Source organism: Drosophila hydei, unplaced genomic scaffold (assembly GCF_003285905.1).
Source record: "Drosophila hydei strain 15085-1641.00,03,60 unplaced genomic scaffold, DhydRS2 tig00000250-arrow-arrow-pilon, whole genome shotgun sequence".
NCBI classification, from domain to species: domain Eukaryota; kingdom Metazoa; phylum Arthropoda; class Insecta; order Diptera; family Drosophilidae; genus Drosophila; species Drosophila hydei.
The window spans coordinates 209,592-227,366 of record NW_022045696.1 but is presented as its reverse complement, the minus strand read 5'-3'; the positions used below and the strand labels follow the sequence as shown (position 1 = coordinate 227,366).

Here is a 17,775-nt window from a genome sequence, read left to right as displayed (position 1 = left end):
AACTAGAGTTCAAGTTACAGTTGCAGTGTGTGCGTGTGTGTGAACTCGTGTGTATTGTCAGGTTAATCACTCGTTTTGTTGGCAATTACCGTTACGACAAGGCCAACAAACGGGCCAGTTTAGGCTGCGGGTCAGCTGTGAGCAGGACGGCAGGCGATGTAAAAGTCAGAGCCACTTGGCCTTTGTTGTTTCGTAACTGCCTTTGTTGCTTTCTGCGAATATCAATGAGTCCATTATGTATGAACGGCAATGATTATGGCCGTCTGACATGAGAGGACGTGAGAACCTGGGGATGGGGTGGACATGGGGCTTTTAGGTGGCAGAAGTCAAGCGATGACATTTGACAGGGCTTGGCTTTTTGGCACCAAAGCCACAGCAACAACAACGGCAACAACAACATCGAGAGCAATGTCAGAAACAAAGCAGGACACCTACATGACGTGAGACGCAAGCGGAGACGCCTGACAATAACAGCATCAATTTGCCATCACCTGTGCGGCACATTCAGCGATGCAAGCAAATGGATGCTGGCGCTCATGGCTATAACATTTTAGCAGCACGCATTTCTGGATCTTGGGATCTTGCCAGCACAGTGGTGAGCTCATCAACTTTAAACCAATTCCAATGCCACATCTATCAAATAAGAATATAATTTGTGTTTCTAGTTTAGTTGAAAGAATAAGGCTCTTCGTGCCCTTGTTACTTGGGTGTCTCAACATCAGCGAGACAACTGTGTCTACACACTTGGCTGTTTGTCCCACTGTTTCTCCCAGTTCCCAGTTCTTTCAACCTCAATGGCTTCTTGAGCCAGTTTAGGGGCTGCCTCACCTTTTGACGTTCACATTTTGTTATGATTATTTATATTCGTGTTATTGTTGTTGCTGTTGCTGTGGCTGTGGCTGTTGTTGGGTGTGCCTGAAGTGCTTAGTGCTGTATTGTCAGATAAAAAAAAAACAGCAGAAAGCGCTGCCCTCTTTTAGGCAAGGGCCATAATGTTGGCCAGATGTTGGTGCTGCTGTTGATATTTGAAGCGTACGCATTGACAGTGATATAGGCATCGCAATCGATTCTGAATTGGTTGCGTATGCATAATGTTTCCAATGCTAAATTAAGCGTAAAATTCAGCCACGCTTTAAAAGCACTTTTCTTTTTATTTCGTGGCTGTTGTTGTTGTTGTTGTTCATGGCCTGCCACAAATGATCCGGAAATAATGCGCACATGATGATGACCTCTAACTTTGATTTTGACTCAAGTATTCAAATTTGAAATTTTATTTTAATACAACGAATTAAAGAATGGCAGAGTGGGCTGTAACCGACTGCCCGACACTCGTTCGCGAGCTCAACGCGGAAGTCTACAAATATCAAATTCTTGACTTTCGTTACTTTAAGGAATGATCTTGGCTACATAAAGAAAGCATATTAAAGCAAACATCACTGAATCGAGCAACATTTTATAAAGTAGGCATTGATAGACTTAAAGATACTCTGTCGCTGTGTACATGATTTTACTATTTGAGCTGGCCAAAAGGTATTTAAATCGTGAAGTGTTATAAGCTGAGACTTAACACTTATCGCTTTCCTGTGCCTAGTTATCGATTACTACACTTTAAGCTTGCTCATAAATACAAATCAGCCACTTTCTTTAAATATATCGGCTCAATCATATAGACTAACAACTCATTTAAACTGACCTAAGGTCATCTGATGATTAGATGATTAGTTTTTCGGCAGCCCTTAAGTGACTTATTTTCTAATCTTAAGTAGCACATGAGCTTATCGCCTGGAAAGGGTATTTAATTGTCTGCCACACACTGATAAATGCTCAGTCTAGCTCTTTTTTTCATTGCATTCAGCGGTTGGCTGAGCGGCCTTTGGGCCATTGTTTTCGGCTCGGCCAACAATTAAGACAGATTAAAACTGAACTCGCCTGCCAATCGGAGCTAGCATTCAATAAAATTTTAGCGTCCAACACCCGGCCAAATATTTGTTACCACAACGAGAGGCTGCTCCTAAAAGAATAGTTCACAAAACACAAGCCGAGCGCAGGGGCAGGCGCAGGGACTGGAGCAGGGAGACCCCACCGAGACTTTGTCCGGGCTCCTCTTTGTTTTCAATTTTTCGCTGATAGCATTGTGAAACTGAAAGCTGCACTTGATTATTTGAGCTGCTAATTATCATTGTTCTGGCGAACCCAGAAATAAAAAAAGAACAAAAATTAAGAAAGTTTCAGACAGGTGCACCCGAATGCCAAATACTCTGGAAGGACTCCAGCCAAACTCTGATTTATAGCTGAAACCATTTTGTCCACTAAAGTCGCTCACAGAAGACCATCTGCCCCAAGTAGGCGTGGCACCACGAATGACTATTTATGCATCAAAGCTCTCGAAAGGTCATAAATACCTATGCTCATATAAATGAATTACACAATGCAAATCAATTGCCATGGAAACAGCTTTTGTATCCTTTTGTAGACTTATCTGTTTGATGTTGACTCATACCTGTTGTATTTGCTACATGGAATAAGCAATGTCTATAACAATCAATTTGCATTATTCACAACTATTTGACATATTTATCACATTAAAATAACTATTCAAATATTTGAGCGGCTTAACTGGAAAGCAACTTACTTGACGCCATATCTTGTCAATCAGTCAGAACAATCTCTTTTATCAAACAAATTGGATATTTTTTTGTTTCTTTATGTGCAATGTGTGGAAATTTCATTGATATTTATATATATATATTCATATCATATATCGTTACATATAAATGCCAAAATATTGCTCTATGCACACAGTTCCGGGCCGCACAAAAATTCTGTTATGTTATCTCTGTTACATTTTTTATTTTCAACTGAATTTGCAAAAGATGCGACAATTGAAATATTAAATATTTCAAATAAAACAAATTAAGCCATTGAAAATGTGTTAAAGTTGGGTGTAATAAACAAATTAAGTCTGTTCCGTTCTTCATTATTAGGTTAATGTAGAAGCAAATCAAATGGCAATAATTGAAGCCAAAATTATTAAAATAACTTCGAAATGAAAGCAAATTGAGATATTTCATTTGATGTGTGGACTCTTTGACTATAAACTTGTCGAATTGGCGAATTTATCATAATAAATAATTAACTAAATGGACTCGGTACTGGCATAGCAAAGGTCTAATCAATATCCTAAATATGCAACTAATATCTTGCTGAGTGGACTTGATTTTGTATACTTATACCATATCATATATATATCATATCTTAACATATATTATATATATATTATATACAGGCAATAGAGTTGCATGTCTTTAGAAGCTCATTGGATACTTGTTACTAGAATAAAGAGATTGCAAAAGCAAATATTGCAACTCATGGTTATCAATAGCAGCAATCGAGCTTAAGCTATCGAATATAGTCTAAAGTCTCTCTTAGAGTATAAACAAGAAAGTAATATACGAATTTGATAAACAATTGCTAATGTTGTACAACAACTTCAAGTTAGTTGAGCCTGCGAGGCTTGTGCCTTATACATTTGCAGGGTATAAGCTAGTCGAGCAGTTATGCACACTGGCCTTACTTATTTTTTGAACGCTCGGGCGCAAATTAATGGCAAAATGCCAATAATGATGATGACCGGTAGGGCAAGGGCGACAAAAACAGGAATGGAGCGAGCAGCAGGAACAATAACGCGGACTTTTGGCAACAATGACACAAAAGTCAAGTAACCGAAGGTTGCAAAAGAATGGAAGGACAGAAAAAACAGATTAAAATCAGTTTGAAAACAAGCGAAGCATAAAAATGCAGGCACCATCCAAATGGAACGCCGCTGACTTAGATATGCAGAATCGCCCAACTGCGGCGGCGACTCCGCCGCGCTGCACTGCACTGCGAACTCTTCAGCTTTTTGCTGCGACCCCACAATTTGCAAATGTTAAATGTTGAGCAGTTATTCTCATTATGTGTCTCTTAAGGAGTTTCGCCATTTCGATTTGCATCCGATCGAAATGTGCTAACCAAGTCCAAATAGCGAAGAGTGTAGAATGGGCGACACGCTAAACCAGTATTAACATATGAACTTAAGAGAAAACTCAGCATTTGCTATTTACTGAATATTATAGAAGTTAGTTAGTCATAAAGAACCTTTCCGACTATTGAGTATTAAGTCAAATGTAATGGGAATATCTACAAGGAACTTATATACATAGTGTGATCAGTAATGACTGCATATTGAAATAATGACAGAGCATAGGTCATACTGACTATAGACTAACTCACAAGACGGACTGACTATAGTCTGATTGGCTATACTCTGACTGACTATAGACTGACTGAGAATGGATTGATTGGCCATAGACTGACTGACTATAGACTGGCCGACTTTAGATTAATTAACTATAATTAACTGACTGACTAAAGGATGACTGACTATAGACTGACTGACTATAAACTGACTGATTGACTATAGACTGGCCGACTTTAGATTAATTAACTATAATTAACTGACTGACTAAAGGATGACTGACTATAGTCTGACTGACTATAGACTGACTGATATCAGATTGATTGACTGTAGACTGACTGACTATAGACTGACTGATTATAGACTTACTGACTATAGGCTGAATGACTATACACTGACTGACAATGGATTGATTGACCATAGACTGACTGACTATAGACTGACTGATTGACTATAAACTGACTAAAGGATGACTGACTATAGTCTGACTGGCTATACTCTGACTGACTATAGACTGACTGAGAATGGATTGATTGGCCATAGACTGACTGACTATAAACTGACTGAGAACGGATTGATTGATTAATAATAATCAACTGACTGACTAAAGGATGACTGACTATACTCTGACAGACTATAGACTGACTGAGAACGGATTGATTAACCGTAGACTGACTGATTATAGACCGACTAATTATAGACTGACTGACTATTGGCTGATTGACTATAGACTGACTGATTATAGAACCAGCTCGAATCTAATCTGGCTACCTATAACAGCAGGCAAGCTAAATGAACTTTAAAAATGTAGAACAGAAAATAAAAGAATAACAAAGTCTAGATTTAAAATTAAATTGTATATGGTGGCTTATAGCCACAGGCTCAGAGCTCAGAGTCTCAGACACTAAGAAGTCACAAATTGTAAAATGAGTCTTGAGTAGAGTCAGAGTTTTATATGAAAGGTCACATTTAACAAAAGATTTCATTATTCAAGGGAGTAAAGATAACCAGCCATTACATCCGCAGAAAATGAGAGTTTGGTGCGCTTTTTGGTCTGGCGGAGTCATTGACCCATAAGATCGATGATGATCCAGAGTGAAACTATACATAAATATGAATGAATGGAATATTCCATCTAATCAATGCCTTTTAATTGATATTACAAATATATTTGTTTGTTTATATATATTTAATATATACAACTCGCTTGTAAAATAAATGCAAAGTACTTAAAATTATGATGCTCGTTATTCATATATAAAATATAAATAAAATAAAGTTCAAGGTACATAAGGGTATTTAGTTTTCGGCGTGGCCCCAGAAAAGCGTTCCATCTTGTTGACATTGGTTTTAGTATTATTTCCCACTTGCATGCGCTGCAGTGGACTCGAACTTTGGGTGTGCTGCCGCTAGCTGGATGCATATGGATGTGGAGCTTGGAGGTTGCACCTGCTGTTGGGCAGCTCTCAACGCTCTCAGCTGATTTATCGTCTGTAAAATTTATGTTTTGTTTAATCGGGAGGCGCACTTAAAATGGGGCACAAACAAGAGCGTGGCGTGCTTATCGGCCAGACTAGAGGGTTTGGCACGCCGTCGACGCGTCGACCCATTACAATGCTCTCTCTCTCTCGCTCATTCTATTGCTCTCTCTCTCTCTCTTTCTCTCTCTCTCTGTTGCCGCCAAGGCGACTTGCTCTGACTAATACAAAGCTAAGCGTTGGGCAGGCATTGAGCGTGTTGAGCGTGCGGGGTATCCACTCAGCCAGCAGAGGCGATGTTACCTGTTTTATTTCTAAATGCTTTTGCGACGTCAAATCGGATCCCAGACGCCGACGCAACTATTGTACAATTTTAACGTGAATTTATTGCAAGCGTTCTGCTCTTTCTTTACATATATATAATATATATTTGTTTTAAAACAACTTTAATCAAGTAAGCTGCTCTTACCCTTATCATTACCATGAGACTTGAACTTTAGCATTTGCTTGCTGATGCTAAGCCAATTCCTGACGCAGGAAAGTCTTAATTAAAGGAGGCCAATGTCTGATATTTTAAACATGTATCAATCTATATAGTATACATTGAACTCTTGCAAGGCATTCGCATAGCTGAGTAACCTGTGGCGAGGCGGCAGGTGGGGCTAGCCCTTGAGATGTTATTTGGTCGATGGTTGTTGTTGGTGTTGCTCTAACTGCTAAGCTGCCGCTGACGCATGCCTAATGTCTAAGGTCATGGCATAGCTGTTCTGGGCCATTTGTCTTTCTGCCTTAACTTCTATTTTTGTATCGGCCAGAGAACTTTCAATTTTCGCCGATTATTTATACTTATTCTTGTGCTTAGCTGACTTTGTCCCATGCCTGTTTCATTGCACTTAGGAAGAATGTTTATTGTATAACAACAAGACGCAAACTTGTCACGGTAACTTGGCTTTAAGAGCAGCTCTCTCTTGTGCTTAATCTCTCTTTATCTTAATCTCCTCTTTGCTTCCTTATCTCCTACTGTCTACCTAATCTATAGTTCTTTGACAACTTGTCTGAATTTCTCTCATTCTCTCAATCTCTCTCTCTCTCTCTCTTTCTCTGTATATCTCTGCATATCTCTCTGTGTCTCTCTCTATCTATCTGTCATTTACCGCATGCCACTATCTATCGTTGTCTCTTTATCTAACTCTTCCTTGCCCTCATTTATCATCTTATTCTCCATGTCTGACTCTCTCTCTGTACCTCTCTCTCTTTCTATTGTTTTTTTAGCTCTCCATCTCTCAATCTCGATGTCTGCACCTTTCTGCCTACATACCTCCATATATCTCGTTGACAATTTGTCTCTATTTCCTTCTCTGTCCCTCTCTCTCACTCTATCTTGCTCACAGCTTCACTCTTTCTCTCTTTTTCTCTCTCTCTCTCTCTCTCTCTCTCTCTCTCTCTCTCACCGTATCTTTCACTTTCTTTCTCCTTGTCCCTCGTTCTCAATTTCTCTCGCTTTCTTTCTCTCCCAATATCTTTCTCTCTCTCTCTTTTCTTCTCCCTCTCTCTCTCTGTTCTTCCGCTCTGTTTCTCTTTCAGTCTCAATTTCATTCTGTCTCACTTTCTTGCCTTCCCTCTCCATCTTTGTCTCAATATCTGACTCTACATCTCTCTCTCTCTCTCTCTCTCTCTCGCATCAACTTCGTAATAACAATAATATCTATCTTTATAATATATACATACCAAATACATACATATTTTCTAAAAATATCAATTGCTCTTTCCGTTTTATAAATATTCAACAACTCCTGAAAAAGTAAAAGTTTTTCCCATATAAACTCGATTCTATGAAGGAAAAATGACCTAGAGATAGGGTAACAGCCAGTCTAGTCAGCGCGGCAAGCTGCTTTATTTGTTTACAATGTTACTTCCAGAGGATGCTTGCAACATTTTGAGCTGCGAGCGTGCCAAATCTATGGCGCTGCTATAGTCAAGCGAGTGGCACGGTCTCTACTGCAAGAGTGTGCTGTAGTGAAACTAGGAAGGAACATGACCTCTTTTTGTTATTGCCTAGTTATGCAGGCGCTCGTCAGCTGGTGCTCATAATTTCCACTTTGCATATCGTTTACACGGCTGGCACTGACCCCGAGCTTGTCCAATTCCAACGCTCAACGAATTATTCAGCTCTGAAAAGGGGGAAACGTGTTCTGGGCTGCAGATGTACTCACCCAGCATCCTCGACAGTAGCAGAAGGAATGTGTAGCACAGCAACTGCAGCAGCTCCATGTTTCATTAGCTTGTGGTATGCGACGAAGATTGTGATTTTAACCAGCTCGTTCTCTAAGACTCCAGGGCAGATACACTTACAATGCAACCCATGAACTTAATGATTAACAAAATTCCGACGTAATTGAGCTCAAAATACTATAAAGATACAAAATGTAACGAAAGCAAATTAGTGAAAGTCCAAAGTTAGCAAAATACCACAGAGTTCAACTGCAGTGACCCTCCAATAAGACTTTACATAAAGCGAGCCCCCACTGTAGTCGATATACTCAGTGCGCTAGGATGGGGATTCGCGATTGCATTATGACAGCCAGGGCTCCATATGGCCAACACCTACGCCATGATACCGATTGCAGTCGCCTGGCGCCGAGGCTAGCCACAAGCATTTCCACAATACTGTGCTCCCGTTGCGGGAGGAGATGTTCTCTAGCCACTAAAGTGGGCAAGAAAACGCTAAAAACAAGCAAAATGAAATATGCTTTTACTTTTTATACCGCGTAAAATTTGAGCACACGAGCAGGTCTACAGGGTCTGCGCGAATGTGTGTAACATGCAGAGGCCAAGGGGTGTTGTTCAGCTGTACAGGGCATCTCATGGTCGTGTACTCCCTTTTGAAGCACTCTAACTTATTGTAATTAGCTTGGCTGCAATTCCCAGCGCAAAAGCTGGACCCGAACGGATGGCGACTTGGCGTGTTTATGGCTCTGAGATAGTATTTTGTGCCCCACAGTAGAGAAAAAAGTGAGCACGATTAAATCATGGGCAAGTACACGTACAAGAAAAGCTAAATTAAGAGAGCTAATTTGCTATTGTATATGTATGAACATAAGCTTGTTGGAATGTTGAGCGTCCCTCTGGCTAGAACTGTCCCCCACCCAGCGCGTTTTGTGTTTATAAATTAATTTTTAGTTTGTATGTGTGCAACATTTTAAGTATAAGCAGTTAGCTTTGATGTTAACCCACACACACACACACAGAGAGAGAGAGAGAAACATTTACACGAATACCAATTTCATGAATATAAAAATCTATCTTCGACGCCTCGGGCAAAGGCTCCTGTCAGCCACAGGAGTTGAACGAGTAAATTTAATTTACCAATTGGCAGTCAAATCGAATTCTCTTTTATCGATTTCTTGTAGGATTTCAGCTAATAATCAAATTGAAAAAGTTGCATTTAAACACTAAATAAATATAATATAATAACAGAATCTTGAAACCTCTGAACAACTCCTGCCTCAATCAGTCTGTGTTTGTGTTTAGTTCTCTATCTCAATTATCTTCCGTCTCTAACGATCCTTAAACTCAACCTGGTTTTTGTGCATCACTCTATCATATAACTAATATAGAAATCATAGCGTCCATGCTAAGTTCTTCTATACAAAACGAGAAAACTTTATTAGCCAAAGCAGCTTGACCACATGAAGATTCAGTTTATATGAGCAGACTTTAATGATATCGCAAATATTTGCATTGTGTTTCGGCTGATACCAAGAGTTCAGGGCTTCTATATTGCTGTTAAAATACCAAACGCTATCGAAATACTCGGGGAGCAGCAACTGTTGATGGCAGCTCTTGTGGGCGGCTTAAGGAGAAAGCCTTTAAATTTTCAATTACGCTTATGGCAGGGCGCAAAGCATAATTTGAGGCAAATGTCTAAGCGTATGGCGTGCGGCGTATGGCGGCTGCCTGGAGGCCACAGTCCGACCGCGCCTGGGAACCGACTACTGCTGCTACTCTGTGCGGAGCTGCGAACTCTGAGCGGCGGACTGATGTCAAGAGTAACGCTTGATTTGGCCTGACATAAGTGGCGGCGACTTTACGCAGCTTTGTTTTCCTGTGGCTGTCGTCCTTGTTACGTCACCGTCATCATCATGTCCTGGCTGCTTCCTGCCTCCTGTCTCCTGCACGCCCACCAGCCAACAACGGCATTTGCAGTTTTGTATTTTTGTATTTTGCTGGCCTCGTCCCATTGTGTTGGACAACAGCTGGAGCAGTGGGGCACTGGTAGCGATGGCAATGGCGATGGCGATGGCGAAGAGTGCATGTTAAGTGCCTTATTATCCTGTTTATGTAACTGTGCAGTTGTTAAAGGACACACGCGCGGACACATGTCTTCGCCGACAGTTTGTTGCTGCGCGGCCTTTTATCAGCGCCAAAGTGTTTTTCACTTCATGTTTTATTCATCTTTAGTTTACAAATTGTCGCAATGGCTTTTTCATCCATTTTCAGCACAATGTGTTAACTTTAAGTTCGTCCAAATAACGAGACCGCAAAATGCAATACCCAAGGTCCACAAAAATCCATCGAGCTGTCCCAACACAAACACACGTTAGCCATCTTCAAGTAAATCATGCATATTAATGCTCCATCTGTCTATTTGAATGCCAGCTAGTCCTTCGGCATAGCCATATAGACCAGTGGAGTTGCTGAAGTCAACAAATTAGACTCCTGCTACATACATGTATAGAGCCGAATAATTTATTCACATTTGCAAGCAATATATTTTAATTTTCGAGATATTCTGATCAAACTTTGTTATGCCTCCAATATTCAGGCGAAAACTTTTTTCTCTTAGCAACGACACTTCACATACTTTTTCACTTGCCATTTCTCTCGCTTCATTTGCATAGGAAAATAGAACTTGAAATATTATTTGGTAATAATTTGGTAAATATTATTTGGCAAACGTAAGATTTCAAGAGCTCCATAGAAATTTTCCCGATGTCATTTGTATATGCCATGTCCTTGACTGTCGTCCTACTGACCAAGCAGCCCTAACTTGGCCGAATTTGGCAGAATTCAGTGCAAGGTAGCCTAATAAGGGCAATAAGAGAAGAAACTGCATTTTTATATTACATATTACTCTCGACTATTGCCCTCACTCAAGTCCTTCTAAGCAGTTGCCTTTATAAGCACTATCTAAATATTTCACATTAAATGATTTGATTCCGGTGGTCAATTGTTGAGGTTGTTTGAGATATCTAACACATAAAGATTATTTAAATTAATGCAAATTTCTGTAAGTTCCTCAAACTATTTTCACACACTCGCTTGGTGTAAGCCTTCCTCACAGGCGTATGCAATGTTGAGTGAACTAGACATAAAAACCAGCAATCGGAAACAAATCTCAGCAAACTGTATACCCCAACAGACTTGTCAGAAATTGCAAAAAATGACTAAAGAGGATATACCCAAGACAGTAGCCAGATCGCTTCATATATTGAAATAATCCTCAACTTAGCTAAAGGCCTAATGAATGAACTTAATCTTTAAGCTTCCACTATCTGCTTGAGCTTTTAGTTGCCCTTAGTCAAGACCAATTTTCATATAACTGTAGTAAAGGATGTTACCCTGACTTATTTTCATCTTAATATTGAAAGCCCCGTACCTAGCCTAAAAGCCTCATCAACACGAACGAACAAGTTCAGTTTTACATCTTGTTATTCAAGACTCTAGTAGAAGTCGCTACATGGCAACAACAAACTTGAAAGCATTTTCAAATACAAATTAAAAATAAAGTTAAATTTTATATACAAAAAAGCAATTCATAATAAAATGGCAATTATTTTTAAAAGTATTCAACAACTAAAATTTATCAGTAACTATATATATTACTTAAATATAGCCATCGGAAATTGTATCACTCTTGTTGGGTCAGAAGTATTTTAAAAGTGTCGCACTGTGATGTATGTCGAATATATATATATGTATACTTATATGCAAGCAAAATCCAGTTCTACTCTGATTGACATTCATCTTCTTCTTCTTCTTCTTTCGTTTCTCTCATAATTTACTAAAATATTTATATATAGTTCTTGCAAGAAGCCTTGTGAACATTGAGTTAGGGCTAGTTGCATAGTTTGTATGATATTTGTATTGGCTACTTTGGGACATAAAATACTGTTTACTAGGCTTAGTCAAATCTATGTCTACTATGCCACACATATTGGTGAAGCATCATTCTCAAAGCTCCTATTGCAATATCACTGAATACATCATAAGCAGATGAAGATGTGTGACTGAACACTCAAGCAATAAAGTATGACGCGTAGAGACTGCTTCGCAGATGGAGTCCTCTGATATGCCCTGTTAGTGTAGAGCGGTAGAGCATACAATAGGTCAACAATAGACAATTGCTGAATTGACTAGTTAAGCAGAAATTGATGATTTAAGCAGCTGCAAAAATATTAATATTATTTATTTCTGCTCATAATATTTATATATATATAAATTGTATCCAAAAAGTATTTAATAATGAATATGCAAAAGTAAATGTGTGTTTTTTAACATTTTAATATGCATGGCAGGGCTGACATATGCAAAAAAAAAAACGAAAAATAACGAAAAGTACAAAAAAAAATTAAAAATGAAAAAAGAATAAAATGATGAAAAAGAGAAAAAGCCGACCAAAAAGAATAAACCGCTAACGGGAACGAAATAAATTTTGTCAGCCATTGCAATATTCTTCTTTTCCCTGACGACGCGCTGTAACCAACTGGACCTGGCCCATCGGCTGACTATGGCCACGTAAATAAATAAATGCACACAAGTAAAATGCATATATATTTACGTATATATAAATATATATATATATATATATATATATATATATATTTATATGTGTGTGTGTATATATATGCAACGGAGCGAGACCGTGACTGAGGCAAAGGATGGAGACGAACATCCATTTCCACGGCCATTGCGAACCCCTTCCTGAAATTGTGCATGAAAAATATGGAAAGACATTTGGCCAGAGACAGATTTTTGCAGCTGCATCCGCATCGTCCTGATCCAAAAACTGACAATAAATGTCATTTAGTTTGCCAACGTACAGCTGCAAACAAACAATATTTATTTAAAACAAATTATGAAAACGATGGCCAATTGGGCTTTCTTGATTGTTTTGCTTTTCACTTTCAACCAGGCCCTAGCAATCAACTCTAAATACTCGTGCACCCATCCTCCGGCGCCATTCTCTATAGCTCACATCTCACAATCAAGCCACAAAATATTATTAATCGTTGAAATATTGCAACAAAAAGAAATGAGATAAGTTTCTGTACACGAAATGAAAACTGCAATTAAATAGAAACCTTCATACATATATGTGTAACAGAATATAGAAATAAATATATATATATATATATATATATATATATATAATGTTTATATATTCATAGCAACTGAACAGCTAATGGAAACACTGTCACAAGTGTGGGCCTTTCACGTGTTCTGCTTGGAGTCGTTGCCGACTTAGTCATTGTCTTCATCATACGTCTTCAAGAAAAATAATGATCATGATTCTAAAAACTGATTGTCCGAATTGCGTCTTATCCGAAATTATATTTTAACATTATTGTCATAAAATTTTCAATTTAGTAAAGTTAATTTTCAGTTTGGTAGGATTTGACCTTAAAAAAAAACACGCCTTGGTAAACAATAAAATAGAAAAAATCCAATACGAAAACTCATGAATTTAATAAAGTCTTAGAAATTAATACAGTAATATTAAAATATTTGTTAGATAATTAATGAAGTAATGAATGAAAAGTTCCACATTAATTAGTTCTTGTTTTTGACCTTATTCTTTTGGCAACATTTCACATCAATGCATTTACGCTTGACTTTGTTTTCTGGCACTTCGACTTCTATTACCATCGCAGAATAAATATTGAAATGAAATTTCATTAGCCAAGACATATTAAGCACCGACGCTGCTTTTGTATGGAGTTAAAATGTGTTTTTTTCTTTTGACAATTCAATTTGAGTAATTAAAAATTAAATTCTCAGCATGGCAGAAGAATTTTTGTGCTTTGTTTTGTGTTTATTTGCAACTGTCTTTTATCGATATTAAATGAAGTTTGTTGCATAATAAGGAGTTTTAGAAGTGGATGAGTGGATAGGGATCAAGGATAAAGATGAGCCGAACTGCCGATCTAGCTGCTAGAATCGTGCCTGTCCAAGTACGTGTTCACAGTTGACTGTTAGGTTGACAGCCAAGGCATTTTATTAGTATTATAGTCTGTTCAGGTGCCTACTCGATGACCTATCGATAATGCCGAATATCGATAAGTCTTGACCTCTACTGTGTTGTGCTGTGCTGTGAGATTTATACAAAAACTATTCAATTGAAATCCTTCGACGTAGTTTCCCCTTACTATGTACCCAATTGGCTTGATAAGTGTTTTTATAGTGGATGTATTTAAAATATAATTACTAAATTCAATCCAGTGAGTTTCATTCAATTCATAAATATTTCTTATCATTTCCATTGTCTTAATATTTTTACTAAATACTAAACTTTCACTCCAAGACTCATTCTGTCTCTTGTAGATCAAAATTGTAAATTTGTAAATTTGTAGCCTTAATTATATTTTCAAGCCACCACTGAATACTATGAATAGAACTTCTGCTCAAGTCCCTTCTTAATAGACTTTGTAAATACATGATCTGTTCTTATGGCAGCAACGGTAGTGAGTTCCTCCCGAACTATGAGCGCCGTCTTAGCATAATGAAGTCGAGAGCGCTCTGAGAGCGAATGGAGAGCGTCAAGAAGAGCGGAACGTAATCTCTACACAAATAATAATTTCAAACAAAGCCAGTCTATTGGGCCAACTGCAGCTCCTAAAAGGCAGGTTATTTTAAAAATTCTGCCAAAACATCTTGATTATTATATACACATGTAAATAATAAAAAATAATATTTGATAAAAAAACTATAAATATTAATTACCGAATGTTAATGTTTTAACGGAATTCCTTTTTCCCCTTTTTTGGTTGGCTTTTAAATTGAATTTGTTCGTTCAAGGCAACAATTAAAATTATTTATTTATCCGCCGGAAGAATCATTTAGCAATTGCTAGCGCCTGCACACTTCAACACTCGCAGTCACACTCACACTCACAGGCACAGTCACACTCACGCATAGCCATTACGACTTGGCTGCGGCGTAACAGTTGCGTGAAGCATTACATGAGGGTTTTTCGCTACATAAACGACTACTAATTGAAATATTAACACCTGTAAGCGATGGCCATAACGAAGGTGACCCAAACGCAAAATGTCGCCGCAACTAGCAAACACAGCCCCGATATCTCGTCTGGGCAGGGTGTGTGCATGTGTGCAATAAAACAAAACGGGCATAACAATTGGCTTACCACGATATGAGACCTCAAAAACATAAACAACCGCAAATGTTGCGTCAAGAACACGCAAGCCCCGCGACTAAAAATAATATAAGAGCGGAACACGGCAGTCGTGCGGCAGCCGTCGCCTCGCCTCACCTCGCCGCCCGTCGCAACATTTCCAAATTGCGCTCTACCCATTGCCACAATAAGTTATAAAATTGAAAATTGTTCTCGATGCTTCGAACTGGCTAAACTGGAGATTACATAAAATGCACACACCCACACATACGCACACCCGTTCCATTTTGGGAAAAATATAAAGCTTTCCTAGTCCTGTTCACTCAACACATTTCGATAAATGGCCAGCACCAAACGTCTCTCGAGCGAAATGTCACTTTTGTTTTACTTCTTGCTCTGCTCGCTCTGGGCAACACTCTTACGTGTATTGTTTTTTACTAGAAATATATCTGTATACATATATACATTCTTCTTTTCTGGTTTAGACTTAAGTAAAGTTATCTGTTATATTATTATGATTTTATGGCAGTGTGCACTGGACGCTGAACACTTAAGACTCAAGAATTTGTTAAACTAATTTGGCAGATGGCTAACTATGGCCCATCTAAATTTATATAAAATAGCTGAGATAATTTCACCAATGCAAAAGACAAGACTTTTCTAATAAAAAGTTGGCAACACTTCACATGGTATCTTAAGTACAGAAAAATATTTTATAATCCACTAAATTCAGATGAAATTGATCAGATTTAGCCAAGTAACACTCACACTCTAAATATCTTGTGTCTTGCCCATATACACTTTCAAATCAGTTGCCTCTGAAGGCTTCTGATGCCGTCAATAATATTCAAATTTCACTGCTGTCTTGATCACTTGCCTACGATCTGAAATTGATCTGAAAAGTTCTTCAGTCAAAAACATTCACTTAAGTCTTTTAATACAGATACGCTTGAGTTGTTAAATTGTACTTTATTTGAGTCAATATAAGATTTAGTTTATGGACCAGATATTTTCAGCATTGCGATCTTTTATGTGTTAAGTTTAAACTCATTTTTATTTGGGTTTGGTGCTAGAATTCTTTTCTTGGCCTCAAATTATGTTTCTAAATAATTTTTTAGTTGATTTAATTTTTTCTATTTTTTTTAATTTTAATTTTTTAGTTTATATAGTTTTTTTAACACATTCATTTGCATGATATAGACCAAAGTCGAATGCACTTTATTACGAGGCAAAAGAAGAGAAACTGCAATTTTGCCTAGCTCGCTCCAGTAAATAGAAAGATATACTTTATATATATATTTCTGATTTAAGAGAAGATTGTTAAATCTTATTTCTTATTGAATTCTAATTAAATTCTTACTAAATGTAGGTTAGCAAATCTTATTCTTATTCAAATGAGCAAAATGTCACATTTCTGATTAGATCCCAGCTTGTAGGTCTCTTTTTTATTTATTATTCTTATTCAAATTCATGATGTACATCTTTCTTATTGGATTTATCTTTAATATCATATTCCACTTCTGATTCAAGTTGGTAAACCAACTTTTCTATTCGATTCGTGCTTGTAATTGATTTTTATTTTGATTTAGGTTGGTAAATCTTATTTTTATTAAAATTCAGGATTATTAAATTTAAATTTTTTTAGAAATAAATTTTGAAAATAGTTCATCACGCGAGAATCAAAGTTTAATTTGTAAATGTCTTTGAAGGATCAGTTTGAGAGTTATGTCTTTAACAGGAAATATGTGTAAATGAAGTTGGAATAGTATTTTGTAACAGACTTGAGCTGGTATTCTATGAAGCCAGCCCTTTTTTTTTATTTTCAGAAAATGTTTTCTATTAATTTATCGTGAATGGGAAATTGGCCTAGTTGGATGTTGTAAACACTTGAAAGTCAATTCACTTTCAATATGTTTCTCTTCGAAATGAAAATGTTTTAATTTCATTAAATTTTCGTTGGAGAGCCAAAGCGATTTGAGTCTGAATTGCTTTGCATTGCACTTCCGTCTGCCGCATTCGAACGAGCAGCGATTAGTCAAATATTTCTCAGTTTGCCTTTTGTGTGCGGCCAGCGCTTGTGTTGGCTTTTTCTGACTTGTTCAGGCTCCTTGCCATAACAATGCCAACAGCCATTGACTATATCCGCACTCAAGCATTCATGTGTGTGTGTGACTGTGTGTGTGTGTGCGTGTCTCGGGGTAATGAGTGCAAATTAGTTAAATTAGCTTTTGATTTGCCTCTTTTTCTATTTTCTCTTTTGTCTTTGCGATTTCATTTGATGCACATACCGAATATCAGCTGAGCTAAGCCTATATTTTGGTCTAATCGGAGTTCTCGTCATCGGCTGAACGTCTTAATATCTTTGATATCTATGCAGTTTCATAGGCTGTTTTCAGTTACAATTATAAATCACTGGAAAAAAAAAACAATTCTTTTTTTTTTTTTTTTTTTGAGGCACAACATCCAGTTAAGGAGCGTGCTGCACACAGTTCACTTGCAACAGGAGTCGCAGCGAAACTCACGTAGAAATTCACACGCGACGTAAACTTTGCCGCGACGGAAGAGGAGCGCGCTGGGCCATGGCGACCGCCTGTGTTGACGTTTCAAGCAAAACTGTTGCTTGATTTTGCCACGGAGCCGACTCG

The 17,775-nt window shown here is 37.8% G+C and overlaps 1 protein-coding gene across 1 annotated transcript in view; it reads right to left on the bottom strand.

Moving 5' to 3' along the window:
- Positions 1-17,491, bottom strand: part of LOC111596575 (carbonic anhydrase-related protein 10) — a 46,145-nt gene extending 28,654 nt beyond the window's left edge. The window contains exons 1-2 of the mRNA XM_023310848.2: positions 17,419-17,491; positions 7,929-8,124 (exon numbers count right to left, since the gene is read on the bottom strand). Coding sequence (XP_023166616.1) covers positions 7,929-7,986 — 58 coding nt within the window. The 5' untranslated portion in view covers positions 7,987-8,124; positions 17,419-17,491. The remainder of the gene's footprint in view (positions 1-7,928; positions 8,125-17,418) is intronic.
- Between the last annotated feature and the right edge of the window lie 284 nt (positions 17,492-17,775).